The sequence below is a fragment of the Salvia splendens genome, chromosome 2 (assembly GCF_004379255.2).
Source record: "Salvia splendens isolate huo1 chromosome 2, SspV2, whole genome shotgun sequence".
In the NCBI taxonomy this organism is placed as follows: Eukaryota; Viridiplantae; Streptophyta; class Magnoliopsida; order Lamiales; family Lamiaceae; genus Salvia; species Salvia splendens.
In genome coordinates this window covers 33,206,747-33,223,075 of record NC_056033.1, presented here as the reverse complement: position 1 = coordinate 33,223,075, position 16,329 = coordinate 33,206,747, and the positions used below count along the sequence as shown (strand labels likewise).

Below are 16,329 nucleotides of genomic sequence, written 5' to 3'. Positions count from 1 at the left end.
TTAACTTTTGGAAATTGGAGAATATTAATCCAAAAAAAATATATATATGTTAAACTTTTGTGTAAGTAGTAGTAATAATATATTATGCGAATGCGTTTTAAAAAAATATAAAAAAGGTGTGGGACGGACGAAAGCATTGTTCAGTTATAATTCGTATACTATTATACAAGCAATTAGCATTTAATATTACGAATATGTATTTGTACGAATATCCCGATTTGGTATTTTGAATATGAAATAGTCGTGTGGTTTTAGTTCATAGTAGCATCCACTGTATATGAAAAATTGTTTGTTGAGTGAGAAATAGAATGAAAATTGTGATAGGTTTGAAGGTAATTAATTATCGAGTGATAAATAAATGAAGAAAGAAAAGAAATATAAACCGAAAAAGAAATGATGATAATAGAGAAAAGTAATAAGTTGAAGCTGCGGGCTGCTGCAGCCGCTTCAGCTTCTTCTCCATTAGTTAAGAGTCCTAATTAGTGGATAAACGAACACTAACATAGAAACTTAGAAATTATAGATAGCATCAAACTAATTTTGCTATTTTATAGGAGTAGGAGTAGCAGCTATTTTCGCGGTCTAATTTTGAACATCTCAGATCCTGAAGTTTTTGCCCGTGAACGTCTGGCCGAACTGCCAATTAGATGGTGCCACGTTCCAGGCAGTTGAAGTGCGACGGTCACTGCCCGTAACTCTGAAGGAAAGGGCCTGCCCCACCAAGACCGCGTTTGATTGCCAATTTTGCCCCCAGTTTCGACTGAGTGGCATCCACTGCGTCTTGGCTCCTTTGATGCTCGCGCGCACTATATCCCCTGCACCCGCGACGTTGCTGATCAGCACCAGGTTGAAGTAACGGAAACCGTTGAGCGTGAATCTGATTCCTCCTTTCTTTACGCACGCCACGCTGCGATTTTCAATTTTCACACGCTTAATTAATTTAATTCTCTAGTGGGGTAAAATGGAAAAAAAAAATGTTAATTACCGGCGGAAGTGGACGGGGACAATGCCGGCGCGGTATTTAGCGATTCGGAGGAACATGGGCATGGCGAGGTCGAAATGGGGGCGGGGTGGGTTGCACCAGCCGCCGTTGTCGTTGGGGAGGGCGTAGTTGGGCGGGCAGAAATTGGTGGCGGTGACCAGTATGGAGGGGTTGCCCGGGTTGCACCACTGGGCGACCTGCGCCGCGTCGCACTTGATCTCGAAGCACGACCCGCAGCTCATGCCGTTGCCGAACAGCGCGGTGCTCAGTGCCGCCGTGTTCACGCCGTAACCTTGGCTGTATAGGTTTCCGTACCCGCATGCGCCACCTGATTATGATCAACAAAACACAAAATCATAAAAATTAAAAATGAAGCACAAGTATTGTGTTGTGTTGTGTTGTATGTAAAGTGTACGCTACCCATGGTTCCGGAGGCGTCGCTGCCGCCGTAGAATGTCGCGTGGGCGGTTTTCCAGGTGGTTCCGCGGTAGACGCCCGGGATCCTGGCGCGGGCGGATGCGAGAAAGCAGAGGATGGTGGCCATGCAGAGCATCTTCTTCTTCACTGGCGCCATTTTTGGTAGACACAGAGAGAGAGAGAGAGTAATTTGTGTGGAATGGAAAGTGGAGAGGGTGTACTTATGGTGGCACTAGGGAAGGGGCAAGGCGGCTAAATAGGACGCAGCCTTTACCATATCTCACTCTCATTACTAGAATTTTGACGGACAACAACATAATAAATAAAACGCCAAAAGGTGCAAATACATTTTCTGTTTTCGCCCCCTTACTTTATTCGCTAATCATACTCTAATATTTCACAAATTTCTGTTAATTGATAATGTCCAAACTTGAAATATTATTATTGCGTAGCAAGGCTGAAAGTAGGCAACTTTTGGATTATGGATCAAGTAGAAGACATAAATGAGAGTAAGATTCCATTAATTTGTTTAATAATGGATTAAAAGTAGTGATAGATAACCACTCAAAAGGTATTCCAAGAAGTCCTGCAAGTGGACGTAGGGTTAGGCACGTGCAACGGAGCGTGTTCGTTATTACCCAACTGCGATAAATAATGATTCTATTTTTAAGCATAAAATCAGGAATGCAAGAACAAGTATTTTATCTGCCTAATGATACACTTGAATACAAAATCGTCCCACCAAAATTTGTACAGCCACAAGATACATAGCCTAGGGAGAAGACCAAGAAGCTTCTCAAATCCGAGCATGAACCACTAATCAAAGTCTGTGGAAGAATAATATGTAGTAGCGACATTGCTTCAAATAAATTATCAGAACATCTCCGCAACTTGCTTCTTGCCAATGATATGAATACATACAAGTAAGTTACCGCGTACCTCTTGTACAGACTCCTACTGCCCTGCACTAGATATCATTATCAGCTGACCCCTCATATTTTTAGTTGCCTGCAGCTGCCCAAAATTAGTCCTCTCTTTATAATAAGCACACGACCGTTTCTGTATTGACGCCACCTGATATATAGCATTGAAGCAAAAACCAAGTTCTTTTCTCGTTTTCCAATTTCTAGGGTGCTGTTCATGGGAATCTTGAAATCGGATTGCAGCTAATACGTTTCACCATGTTGAGTCTCTAGATTCCTTGAGCCTCCTTAAATATAAGAACATCATCACGTGGATGTGCTTCTTCTACCAGAACTTTTACTTCATCACCTACTTGTACACCTAGAGATACCCAAGCAGAACCTTGTATTCCAACCTGCACAAGCCATATTATGATTAATACAAAATGTTTTTCCGATATTATTCAATTTTTTTTCTTAGAAGAAGCTGTCATTTACAACTCACAACGTAACGCAGGATAGTTAATGCCTTTCAGGGAACCAAGTCACCAACAGCATTGAGTTAATACTAGTTCATGTTCAACAGCATAATCATTTTCAGATCCCCTTAACTAGATGGGACTGATATCTGAAGGTCTATTTTCATTGGTTATAGGTTACTTTTTCAACTACCAGTAATAGCAGTGTACAACATCTTACTAAAAGTGTCTTGATTGAGTGTTAGAAATTTGACATCATCAAGGCAAGTTGAAACAGCTGATTTATAGACAGAATGTAATAATTCTATCTGTTCTCTCAGTTATGGAAAATCTCAAATAAAGAGGTGAAGGCAGGCAATTCTTCAAACAACAAGAGATTGTTAATTAGAACCTAAGACTTGTATGGTATAGAATTTCAATCTACTCTGAGTACCTCCATCAAGAGTATTGCAGCAACTCTATCTTTGATGAATCGAAGGACCAAGGCAGAAAACTTCTTTTCTTTTGGTTGCCGTCTCAGGTATTCTATCATCCAATAGCGGAGACTGCTAGAGCTAAGCCGCCTCACTAACCTTATATTCATATTTACCATAGAAGCCATCCCCTCCAGCTGTCCTGCTGAAAAGGGAGGAGAATCTCCCCTGAGGAATGCTTTTACCTGTATAACATAAAATTTATTAGTAAGAAAGAAATTATGACTTCCAAAATATGTTCCAAAAGACTAGCAGTTGAACTTTTAGGTGATACGGTCTCTTTATAATACCTATGGACTAGATTACTGATGTAGTACATCAATGAATATAATAAATTCATAAACACTGCAAAGTACCTGATAGTGAGCAAGTAGATCCATATATCTACGTATGGGAGATGTGAATTGAACATATCCAGGAAGTCCTAAAACTCCGTGGCGCGTAGGCTTCCTGAAATCAAATTCAGCAGCACGCATGGTTTTAACTATAGTAGAACTCCTAACAGGGCCTTCAGGAAGATGAGCAAAATCAGATATATCAATATTTGACTGAGGTTGTCCCCGGTATGGTAAGGCAATTTTATTCACAGAACCAAAAGTGGCCATAACTTCGCCACAAAGTATCATCATCTCAGATACAAGGCGCATAGCAGGATCTGCTTGATTCTCCACATACAGCTTGATCGAGGGCTCTGGATCATCTGGGTTGGTCACCTTGATTCTGGCTTCTAATGTAGATGCGTCTATTGCACCCTACAGAAGGTACTTCACATAATTCACATAATGAGGTAAAGGAAGCATTATAATTTATACATATGAAAAACAAAGTATTTTCAAGCCACGGAAGAGCATGGTTTGCAGTAAGATTTTTTCATAAAATGAGAGGCATCAAACACATTTGGGACAAAAAGGGACAAAAGGGTTTCCTGACATAGATTTGCACCAGAGTTATCTCTAGCCATCAATCAATAAATACAGTGGATGAGTGTTGCTTTAAAAGTGACATAATTAAGTTTATGATGGATAGTGTTTAATGCAGGTTGAGACTTGTTAAACATGCACTATAGTAGTCAAAAATCAATTCATAGACAGATATTAATTTTTTATGAATGGTATAGGAGTACTAGATTTCATATATAACTTTCAATCAACAAGAAAGCGGGATTTGCCTCCTATAAGGCTAAACAACTTTATGCAAACTGGCTTGATCAACAATTTGACAGTATAACGTTTAAACACTATAATTTCCCAAGTAAGAAAATTGGAACGAGTTGATTACATCCAGATTCATAAAATAGAATCCACGTTGCAAAAATGCAGAATGTTATTGACAAATAGTTCAGAGATGACACAATATGCAAAGGAGAAACCATAAACTTAACCAAGAAAGGATGAATATAATCTCATGGGAATAGGAATGCTGACCTGCCTTCGACGCCATTGAAATCGCAGTGTAGCAGCCTCTGAAAGAAGTCTGAGTTCAGCCTCCTCTTCCAGGTTCAAATGAAGGAGTTCTGTTGCACTCTCATAAGTTAACATATATGTTGGTTTGATGATTGAATTTTCAACCGAGTATTCTGCAATGCTGTAAAAAACAATTAAAACAATAACATCATATTCTGAGGTCCATTATATAAAAAGTAGTAACATAATCTCACCAAATGAAATCTAAATGCAAAGTTTGTTCTAGACTTTTGCATAGCTATAGATGCAAAGGATCTATAGTTCACCCACTTACCCACCACCACCATGTAGCACAACTGAAACTGTAACAGCTTTGCAGTGCTTCCCTTGCTTCAAACTCATGCCTTCCATGGCTAACTTCTCAGGGAACATCGGGTAAGTAGCAGATGGTAAAAAAACAGAAGTGCTCCTCTTCATTGCCTCTCTAAAGATTAAAAATTATACTACAAAAGCCTCAGAAAATCAATTATGGGAACAAAAAAAATTAAATGCAAATGCATATCAGATATACTTGTCTATGATGCTTCCAGGCTGGACCAATCTTGTAGGATCTGCTACATGAATCCAGATCTTTATTCGGCCGTCCTGAAGCCTAGTTGCACTTAGTGCATCATCGAGCTGCACATGCTTCCTTATTAGCAGTTTTCGACTAACTTCTCAAGCATACAATAGAATTGCATGCCTTGGTAATCATGAACTAAGCCCACTACGGTTTACAAAGTGTACCTCATCAGCTTCATCAACATCAATGGCATAAACCTTTAAGTGAGTGAGATCTTTCCTCTCAACCTGACAATACAAAAGGCAGAATATGTCCCGGATATTATTATATAAGACAGCATTGCAAATCTGTTTCATGTGTTTAATTCAGATATGTTAGAAGAGATGAAAGATATGTTCCCAGATGCCATCCGTTTCACCGACTCCATCTGATTTATCTTTTGGCTAAGATTGAAGAGGGCCAAGAATGCATTGTTGCATAATCCAGCAAAGCACATTGTCTATTGAAAGAGACTACTGAATTATAATACATGATAGAAGGCTATAAAATATGAAGTTCCCCGTATGAGTTCACAGGTTTTGAAACCGAGACGAAACTAAAAACATTAGTAAAACTTGGATTGCAGGCAAAATATGTGAGTAGCCTCATAGATCCATGCATAAGGCAACACAAACCAGAAGGCGGAAACTGAAATAGTTAAAAAGAGAGCATAGAGAAAACAAGCACCATGACGCAGTTTATGTGTTGCATTTACAAACTGTACATCTAATGTGTGTTTTGACTAAAGAAACTTAAAATTATAATAAAGCAAGCAAACCTCATCTTGGTCAGGTGACTCGAGCAAAAGCCTTTCGGCGACCATAAGAATCTCTTCTGCATAATCAGTATGAATTTTGAGCTTCAGTATATCAAGATTTACGTGTACTGGGAAATAACCAATATCGATGAGGAGATTCATTGCTGCTGATGCTGTTTTAGGAAGTCCTATGGCCTTCAAAATCTGCTAGAAGTAAAGCAAGAATTCAGGAATCCTTCTGTTAACACTTCTGAAAGTTGAATCATGTGGTGTTTCCATCACAGCATTATGATGCACTATTCGTTTTTACTGAACTATCAGTAAGGTTATTCAAGGCATATAGTATGGAATCATCCCTCAGGGAAATTGTCCATTTGCTTTCATTCTCTCGGTCTAAATCATCAAGCATGATGGCATAAAAAACAGAAGGATGAGAAGATGAAACAATTTACCATCCCAGCAGTCTTCTTTTCATCTTCATTCCTACAATCATCAATTGCATATGCTTGAAGAATCTCAATTTTTATTTGATTTTTCTCGTCAGAGCTCCACATGGACTTCGGGGGCTTCGCATGAAGCGGTGTATCCCTGGCAGATCTCAGTAAATTGACAAACTCTTCAAGTTCCCTCTCTGCAGCCTCTTTGGCATGCTTCCTGCGCATAAGTTCTTCCACCTAAAAAATGAAGCTCTTTACCCAATTCAGATTATTTGCACAAAAAAATGACAATGAGTCCTGATGCAGCACATTGACATAGAAAACCATCATCCTAAGAAGCCAAAGTAATAAGTTATAAGTATAATTATATAAACGCACAGCTCTACTACGTATACAGATTCTATTAATAAGTGCTAGATGTCCACAAGAAGAAGCTGTAAAAACACCTGAACAGCAGGTCTTGGCCCGTAAACGGAATATGAACCTTTAGTTTCCAGTGTTGTGAAGTATACATCATCCTTCGAAAGCAACAAATAAGCAGAATAGCTCTCCAGAGGTTCTGCACTACCAAACATCATCTGGTAGAATGGACTTTTGTCAATACAGTACTTTTGAATGCAAAAGTGATCCTGCAAAAGGTATACCTCTGCAAGCTCTTCCACGGTTATTGATTTATTCTTTTCAACAAGTTCAATCCACGCGAATTCAAGCAGTGCTGGGTCCTGAAAGAAAACCACAATATTTTCTATCATCAATGAAAAACTAATAAGTTTAAACTGAACTACCATTAAACTCAGAAACTCTAAATATAGCACACCAGATTATCTTGTGCTTTCTGAATAAAGTCTGGTATCTCCATGTGATCAAAGTCCTTGATACCAGGGACAATGAAAGTAATTTGCTGCGGCTTAATAGATGCCATCGCACCATTCTGCAGAACAAGAGAAATTGGATGCTTGAGAGACAAGGTCCTTCATAAGAAATCATAATCAAACATTATAAACCTAGCAGCCTATTCCACACGCGGTATTAACTGTTTCGTGAAAACCTGATCAGAAACCATCCAGTTCTTTTTGCCATCCGGTTTCAGCACAACTGCTAGTAAGACCCTCTCCGAGTCCTTCTTGAACTCTAGCAACAATCCTTTCTGCAGAGTCTTCTTTCCAGGCTTATTTTCAAGAAGCTGATCACTAGTTTCCAATCCTAATCTGAAGAACACTGTCATATGTGACCATGATTGCTAAATGTTGATATGGTGATGCAAACATAATATAGGAATGATATTCTAAGCAACAGTTACTCAAGACTTGCTTCAATCGGAATGTTACTAAGCCAGGTACCTACATCAGAGCCTCAGGCACATTTAGTAAATCAAGCTTATTTCTTTATAAGTTCATTGTAACTTTAGAAGATTAAAAAAATCCGCAAACATAATTTACTATATGACCACGGTGTTGCGATCCTAAAATTGGAAACTCTGGTCATACTCTAGTCATAAGCTTATGGATGAATGTGAGACAGACTATCTATTAATCTGTAATCACACTTTAACGCAGTGCGAGCAAAAAACCTAGCGCTTCTGATGGTTGAATAAGTCTATCTTCAATACTATAGTATTTAGCAATGTGTTCACATTGATTTCAGTCGGTAAAATTCTGATTTTAAGAAACATATAAGGCTTCGATTTGGCAATGTGGGCCATAAAGTTCATCTCGGTATTCCAAACTAGATAGCTGACATTCACTCAAACTTCCAACTAAATGATTTTAAAAAAGATACTCCATAAGGGTGGTTCAATTTGACGATATAACCAATGCAATTGCAAGCAATAAGCTAAACAAGATTTCAGGTTTGGCGGAAAGAGGAAAAGCACAAAATTGCAGTATACATCTCCTTACTTGTTTGATGCGCGTGCTACACCGCGCTTCCGGATTGAGTGGAGCTCCTCCATCACCATATCCACCAGACTCTGCGCCGGGTACCTCCGCACCGACTCATAGCCAAATGATATGCGGCGACAACGAAGTCGCCGGGAAATTGAAAAGCAAGTAGAGGAGTGCAACTGAAAATTATTATGGTGGTGCAGGAAACATCTGAGAGCGGTGGGCGATGGTGACACTGTGCAGCAGCGATACCCGTTCACGAGGCGAACCGCCATATCTCCTAGCTTCGGAAACGGGAAAAAATCATGAATTGGGGATTATAGTTATACAAGTCGGAATGATAAAATTGGTGAGCAACAACGGATATGATGATGTGCTGCTTCTTCTCCATACCAATTGCTTCTTGTCTTCTTCCTATTTTGGGTTTTACTACTAAGAGCATCTCTAGTGGGCGGACTCGGACATCCACTAGGACATCCCAAAAACACCTCCTGCCACGTCACTAGGACATCCCACCCCACTGCCACATCACTAGGACATCCCCTGCATATCCGCCCTTCTCATCGCCCTTCCCACTAGGACATCCCGCAATTAAAAAAATCACAATAATTTAATTTGTAGAAATGAAATTTGTAGTAAAAGAAGAGAGAAACTTGTTAACACAAGTGGTGCAAATGAAATGAAGTTCAACGAGCCGTATATATAGAATTTAAAAAAAAAAAAAAATCAAATATCGGACGTCCGACCGGGACGTCCGACCTTCGCCACAGTGGCGCCCGTCCACCCGCCCGTCCCCGGGACGTCCGAGGACACCCGACGTCCTCACGGGACGTCCGTATCCGACCTCCGACCTCCCAACGGCGGACGTCCCGTCGCCCTTCCCGGTGTCCGACCGGACGTCCTACCGGAGGGGCGCCATAGGAGATGCTCTAATTAACCCAAACTTGGGCCAACCATTACCATTACCATTACATTGGGCCGCATACTTCTTCAGTTTTAACTGATTGGTAATTATAACAAATCTTCTAAATTACTAGTCAATGGAAATGGAAGTCATATTTGATTTAATAAGAAATACAAGGAAAAATGAGTTGAATTAAGTTAGTGGAATATAGATCCCACTTATATATATTAATTTTGTAATAAAATGTGAGAATAAACTTGCGTAATGCGGGACCTACTTACCATTTATGATAAAAGTGAAATACTATGACTTTTATTATGGGATAGCCGGAAATGGAAAAATATGACTTTTATCGTGGAACGGCAGTGGGAGTATGATTTTTGTAAAAATAATGTACTAGTGCATATGCACAATTTCTTTCATGTGAAATTTTAGAGGTCTTGGGAAATTAGGATTCCAAATGTGTGAAAGTTTTCACTTATTCAGGGACAACGGAATATTGTATGAAGACTATGAAGTGATAACCAAATTCAATGTCGAGAACAGTGACATCCAATCAGCGCTTGCATGTATATGATAAGATTCAAGTTGAGCAACTATACTGTAGCCAATATACATGCGGTCGAAATTTCATGAAATTACAAGGAAGCATAGATTTGAACCTCTTTCAAACAAGCAAACCCAATCGTAGATTCTGTCCATTTTCAGACAGATGAACGCTAAAATGCTAAACATTTAATAAAACTTAACTTTATTACATAGTTATTGCAATCTTTGTGCCTGAGGTTGAATCTCTGAAGGATTAATAAGGCCTTCCAAGACAACAAGCTCATCCAACAGAGATAGCTTCTCCTCTTCGAGGGTCTTCACATCATCCTCAACATCCTTCAACTCTCTTCCTAATCCAAAACTCTCCTCCTCCAAGAGCAAATACTTCCGCCTAAGAGCTCTGTACTCGTTACCTGAGGTCGAGGAGTCTGGTACCGAATCCGGGACCAATCTCTCTGGTTGCAGCGAAGGTGAGACTTCTCTGGCGACACCTCTTTTGGGGGGTTTAGGCCCCTTTTGGCGGGAGAAAGTCTGTATCTCATTGGATCTCTTCATGCTCATACTCTCCCCAGGCGATTGAAACATTTCAGGGTGCTGTAATGAAGCCTTCTTTTTCCTGGGCTTACTAAGCAAAGCATCTGGCACGTGCTTCTGATCTTCCATTCGAGTCAACGGATGCTCAACACTGATACAAGACAGAAGAACGAGGGCAAGGTTAGCTGACCGTTTAGTGCTGAAACATATGCCATGAACAACTCAACTCAAGTTTACACGAAGACGGAGGAAGTGGATGAAATGAATAACATATAGATGCATTGCAACGGACCTCGTGATTACACAAGCAAAATAATTACCATTGAGATAGCAGGTGCACTGAAACTGCAAGAACAATATTGTGGCATCTGATACTATATGACCGGAGTTTATGTCGAATTCAGACAAGAGAGTTTTTTCAGTTTCAACAAATGCTTAGATTTCTAAGGTTAGAGTCCATAACATTAATACAGTAAGGAAAACAAGTTTCAGGCTTTCAGCTGTAAGCATGCTTTTATAGAGAAAAACAACTTTAAACAACTAACACTAAAACAACGCAGAATCCCCGTTTAAAATTACAAATCACAAAGATAAGGCAGAATTGTCCCATCAAAATTGTATTTTTAGCCCATTCCTGCAAGAATCTCATGCCGTGGCATCCCAACCATTCATATACACAACAGAAGATGAAATTGAACACCCAAACATCTCCCACAAGTTATTTCGAAAATTCTAAGGTCTCGATGATCACAACCAAGAACCAATCAGAAGTAAAATTCAGTAATACCAAGCTCTCAATAGAATTTTAGGGCAACTGTCAGCATTGTCGAACTAAGCAAGAAATAAAAAAAATAGACAATAATAATTGAAAATTAAACAGACTAACCAACTGGCGCAGTCAAATCGAGAGCAGCGATGTCCTTAAGAGAAAGTTTCCGTCTTTCTGTCACCGATCGTCTTCTTGATTTCGCATATTGTCTGGTCCAGATTCATAATTATAATCGCGTCTGTTCGATTGTGGGCTTCACTGTTCAGTTAGTTTTGTATTCTACTCCGTATTTATTTATTTATTTATTTATATCTATGGGCTTTTTTTATCAATCATAAAATCTGATTCTGTTCATTATCGTTAATATTTGAATATTAAATCCTGACATTTTAATCTATTATACGGAGTATGTCTAATCTATGTACAAGTGTTATCTTTTTAATTATGTTTAAAACGACATATTTTATGAAAAATATATTCTTTTTATTGTTTAATTTTTAATATTTTATTTTATTGAAATATTATCTTTTTATTTACTCTATAATCAAACGGATCCTTAAATATATTTTTTCATGTTATTTTTCTATTATATTGTGAAAATGACTGCTAGTAAAATTTTAACAATTGGGTATAATTCGCCACCAACAAGTGTAAATTATGCTGATTAATATTAAACTATAATATTTTGCCAATTAATACTCCTATTACACTGTAAATTTCAGTTAAAACTTCTGTGCATGGAGATATGGTTATGATCTGTGTTTATGTGTCATTTGTTAGTATCTTAGTTTACACTTTTATATATGCCAAATACTAGTACAATAATTTGTGGTACGTTTTGCTCCTACTACTAGTATTCAGAATGAGCATAGTGGAGTATCAAATTTGATGATTCTCAATATCAAGTTTCAATTTAAAAAATATAATGGGAATCAATATATTATAATAAATTAATAAAAATTAAATGGCACATCGACCCACGAGCACAAGGTTAAGAGCCTTGCGCTCTACCAACTGAGCTAAACGGGCATATGTTAGCTTGATTTGCTTTCTATTACTAGTATTTACGAATAACGAAAAGAAAATGTTTCTGTAGAGTATACTTTTAAGTTTTAATTGACATTGGATTAAATTGTGCAATTCTCTTTAGAGCTCCAAAACGAAAAGCCCACCCTCACTTTCCCAACGCAAATGGCCATACTATTTGCCTATATAAGGTAAATTTTGCTGAGAAAGTTGACATCGGAATCAATACATTTTAGTATAATATATTCCCTCCATCCCCAAAGAATATGCCCTTGGGGACGACACGAGTTTAATATAAAATTGGTAAAGTAAGAGAGATGTAGAGAGAAAAAGTAATTAAAGTATTGTTAGTGGAGAATGAGTCTCACTCCCAACTTATTAGAGAGAAAATGACTTTCCAAAATTGGAAAGTGCATATTTTTGTGGGACGTATTACAAACAAAGGAAATAGTGCATATTCTTGTGGGACGGAGGGAGTATTACATGAAAATTGAATTGCAAATTTATCTGCAGCTTAAACTCGATATGGGATTTATAAAATCATACCGCGCCGCATGCTCTTTTAATTTTTATTTGTACGACCTAAACCTTTTGAACTATGAAGTATGAAAACATATGTAATATACTGTATAATGCAAATTCATGGAAAAAAACCCCAAATTATTCAAATAATAGGATTAATGTTTTAGTAGGCTATAAATTGCTAATTGTCGAGCAAGCTACCACAATTTCATGCCAAAATCAGCATGTAACTCAATTTATAAAAAATAGAAGGTGTACAACCCTATATTCGGGCACTCTCACGGAACGTTGGAGCTCAGTTTTAGAATAAATCAACATGGGAACTTTAGCGATGTGGCAAACATCAATTTGGACAAATGAAGCTGTAACGATTTGTTTTTGAGGATTTTAAATTGACATTTTAAAAAGTCAACCAGCTGAAACACACAGAATTGTTATTGGGATTTTGACTTTCATATCTTCGAAGCTCTTCTCAAGTCAAGCATTAAAGGCCGCCTTCATTAAATTGCGTCAGCTGAGGCCGGTTTACCACCACCACTTCTTAATTAATGCCATTTTTTATGTTTCAATTTAATAAGAAATAAATAATTTTGTTCTTAAATAATAATAATTCATAATAATATTAAATATAATTTATATTATTATTTTATACTATAAGTAGTTTATATTTTCTATTTTTGTACTAAATACTACATGTGTGCAACAATCAATATACTATATCCTGAAAAATACAAGACTGAATAATGAGGACCATAACTTGAAATTTTTTTTTCTCTTTTAAGTTACATTTTAAATAATACTCCTTTCGTCCACGAAAAATAGAGCATATTTGTCATTTTTTGTTGTCCACAAAAAATAGAGTACATTTAAAAAAGACAAGTTTTCAACAATTCTCTTTTACTTTTTTCTCTTCTCTCTTACTAATAATATGAACCTCACATTTCAATAGTACTAATTCTCTCTTACTTTTTTTCCTTCTCTCTTATTTACCAATTAAAACACGTGTCATTCACGATATGTCCTATTTTTCGTGGACGAGGGGGTAAGTATGTTCAACTCAGTGTATATAATTAATTAGTGGAAGAGCATAAATTGTGAATATCGCCGTCCTCTCATACAAAACATAACATATTCCCCTTTTGCATGAGATGATCAGTAATGTGTGGGCCTCGAATTAAATGAACCATGATTTATTAAATAAAATCGTATTCCATCTGTTTAAATTTGTATTTAGCTATGAAGTTATTAGGGAATAAAACAAATTTTTAAAGTTACCAAATGATCTTCCTAAACTAGAGTAACAGATTTGGGGGCACCGCAATATGCAATAAATGAAGTGAAAATAATCGCCCGCAGGGGTGTAGCGCAGTTGGCAACGGAGAGGCAGATCTTGCTGCAATGAGCCTGAGTTCGAATCCCACTGCTGTCGTGTAGTTGCTCTCCTTGGGAGATGGGCTTCTGGCAGCCAGTGGGCTAGGCGACGGAGTGTGGGGGCCGCCAAGGCGACGGAATCTGAACTCGCTTTCTCTTTGGAATTGTGTCCTCACACTTTCATCTTATTCAATAATGTCCTCAAAATTGGCCTTGTATATAAATTAAGCCATCAGATTCTCATAACGTAATGAGATTCAATTTGTTTGTCAAATTTTGTAAATGTAAAATTCGAGGAACATCGAATAAGATTAAATGATATTTCGAATACTTGGTTGCAAAAACAACTAATCACATTCTTGTTTCTTGTTTTTTTAGTTATTAGATTAAAGGTATCTACCGATAGGACTAGTGACGGTTCTTCGTACTTGAGTAATAAGGTATCATGACATTTTTGAATTAGGGATATGAGCCCATAAATTAAAGAAGGATAAATAGCTAGAAAAACCACAAATTTTGGTTAAAGTCTTCTTATTCTGTAATTTTAAAATTTAGTCATAAAAATGAATTTTAATATTTTTCTTAAATTTTTAGTATAATTTTGATGGTATACGAAAATTATACAAGGGACGAGACTGTTATTAAATTTTATTGTTTTTTCAATACACCTAGCAAATAGCTCAATCACATCATCATTTTGTAACACATGTGCGCCAAATCAACAACATATTTAACTGATGTTGGTGGAGAATCTGGAGTTGGCTTTGATGGGATCGTGTGTCCTGGCAATGGTGATGAAGGGAGACGATGTTTAACTGATGAACGTAGGGGATAGTAGGGCGGTTTTAGCACAGAGAAATGATAGTGGTGGGAAGATGGTGCTGGTGAAGAAGGATTGTGATGAATTAGTTATGAATATGATAGTGTACACTATTTGAGTGCTTCGCAGCTTACTATGGATCATTCTACTTCTGTGAAAGAGGTAAAAAAACCTATCCACAATCAAAATGTTTGTATCAAATTGATGAATCTTGATAACTTTGTGTTCTCTCAGGAGGTGAGGAGGATTAGGTATGCACGATGCCTTTGCAGTTGTGAACAAGAGGGTGAAAGGCTCACTCAAGGTCACCCGCGCCTTTGGAGCTGGCTTTCTCAAACAGGTAGACGTCGTCGTCTGGATTTCAGAGTTGTATGTTAATTCCATTGGTGATCATGACTTACAAATGGATGTGCATTTTTGTTGTTCTTGTGTTTTACAGCCCAAGTGGAACAATGCACTCCTTGAGATGTTTAGAATTGATTATATAGGAACATCACCCTACATCACATGTTAACCATTCCTTTTCCACCACAGGCTACAAAAAACAGACAAATTCTTGATCTTGTCCTCTGATGGCCTCTATCAATACTTCACCAACAAAGAGGCCGTCTCTGAGGTTGAGACGTTCATGTCAATGTATCCCGAGGGAGACCCTGCTCAACATCTTGTCGAGGAGGTCTTGATCCGTGCTGCTAAGAAATCCGGTACAATCTTAAACAACACTAGCAACTACTATATCTACACAACTGATCATATGCCTAATTCTAATACTACCAATGTATGCAGGAATGGATTTCTACGACTTGCTTGAAATCCCACAAGGGGAATGGAGGAGGTACCACGATGATGTATCGATCATCATCATTTCTCTCCAAGGAAAATACGGCGTTCATCAGTGTAAATGCTAGGTAGAACCAGAACCGGTAGAGGATCATTTTTGTTTGCGTGGAACGAGGGTGTTTCGTAGTTGTAGCATAAGATTAGGTTAGATTTTCCAACGTAGGATAGAAGACAAGGTGTGATGTGGGGAATGTAAATGCTTATAACCCCTTTTTTTCATGAAATGTTACACGTTTTTGTACATTGTGGTGCTTTCTTGAGGTGTGGATTACTCTTCAACAAGTGCCATTGATAGGATATCTCAAATTTACTATTCCAAATTCTTTTCTTTTGTATAGCAACCAGCTGCTGCCTTTGTTTAAGTCTAAATAAATATATAGTATACTGTATTTTTATCCCTTTTAATTATTCCTATTATAAAGTTAATGGATTCAGTAATTGGATATGGTCAACATGAACTCATTCCAAATATTCTTGATACATGAGTTGTGATTTGCATTTGAATTTAATTGGAAAAAGAAATCCTTGAAGTAGTTGGCCAAAATTGTAGACATGAGAGGAGAGTCATGACAAGAGGGTTGGCATATATTCATGACCACACGAAAAAAAGTGTGTTGAAATTAAAAACTTACATAGGTCATCTAGAACTTAAAAAACAGA

General features: G+C 37.7%; 4 protein-coding genes across 7 annotated transcripts; 1 reads left to right on the top strand and 3 right to left on the bottom strand.

Annotated features, from left to right (window-relative positions):
• Positions 1 to 378: 378 nt before the first annotated feature.
• Positions 379 to 1,920, bottom strand: LOC121792286 (expansin-A4-like). Its single transcript, XM_042190170.1, has 3 exons — positions 1,403 to 1,920; positions 986 to 1,310; positions 379 to 907 (listed from the first exon to the last, which is right to left on the bottom strand). The coding sequence occupies exons 1-3, from the start codon at positions 1,554 to 1,556 to the stop codon at positions 598 to 600; spliced, it is 789 nt and encodes a 262-aa protein (XP_042046104.1). The 5' UTR covers positions 1,557 to 1,920; the 3' UTR covers positions 379 to 597.
• Positions 1,921 to 2,098: 178 nt separating this feature from the next.
• LOC121792285 (ribonuclease II, chloroplastic/mitochondrial-like) lies at positions 2,099 to 8,722 on the bottom strand. Of its 4 annotated transcripts, none has more exons than XM_042190165.1 (14): positions 8,350 to 8,722; positions 7,500 to 7,659; positions 7,269 to 7,382; positions 7,096 to 7,173; positions 6,898 to 7,029; positions 6,467 to 6,688; positions 6,036 to 6,221; positions 5,443 to 5,505; positions 5,228 to 5,334; positions 4,991 to 5,140; positions 4,678 to 4,837; positions 3,610 to 4,005; positions 3,214 to 3,438; positions 2,099 to 2,717 (listed from the first exon to the last, which is right to left on the bottom strand). In XM_042190165.1, exons 1-14 carry the CDS (start codon positions 8,607 to 8,609, stop codon positions 2,592 to 2,594), a joined length of 2,379 nt encoding a protein of 792 aa, XP_042046099.1. In that variant the 5' UTR covers positions 8,610 to 8,722; the 3' UTR covers positions 2,099 to 2,591. The 4 variants fall into 4 exon arrangements, with proteins under 4 accessions (XP_042046099.1, XP_042046100.1, XP_042046101.1 ...); XM_042190166.1 differs by having other exon boundaries at positions 6,036 to 6,218; XM_042190167.1 differs by having other exon boundaries at positions 7,500 to 7,669; positions 8,350 to 8,483.
• Positions 8,723 to 9,784: 1,062 nt separating this feature from the next.
• LOC121768272 lies at positions 9,785 to 11,348 on the bottom strand. Its single transcript, XM_042164710.1, has 2 exons — positions 11,208 to 11,348; positions 9,785 to 10,472 (listed from the first exon to the last, which is right to left on the bottom strand). Exon 2 carries the CDS (start codon positions 10,448 to 10,450, stop codon positions 10,001 to 10,003), a length of 450 nt encoding a protein of 149 aa, XP_042020644.1. The 5' UTR covers positions 10,451 to 10,472; positions 11,208 to 11,348; the 3' UTR covers positions 9,785 to 10,000.
• Positions 11,349 to 15,082: 3,734 nt separating this feature from the next.
• LOC121778630 (probable protein phosphatase 2C 23) lies at positions 15,083 to 15,737 on the top strand. The gene is made up of 3 exons (XM_042176018.1): positions 15,083 to 15,198; positions 15,364 to 15,533; positions 15,616 to 15,737. The coding sequence occupies exons 1-3, from the start codon at positions 15,083 to 15,085 to the stop codon at positions 15,735 to 15,737; spliced, it is 408 nt and encodes a 135-aa protein (XP_042031952.1).
• The last annotated feature ends 592 nt before the right edge of the window (positions 15,738 to 16,329 follow it).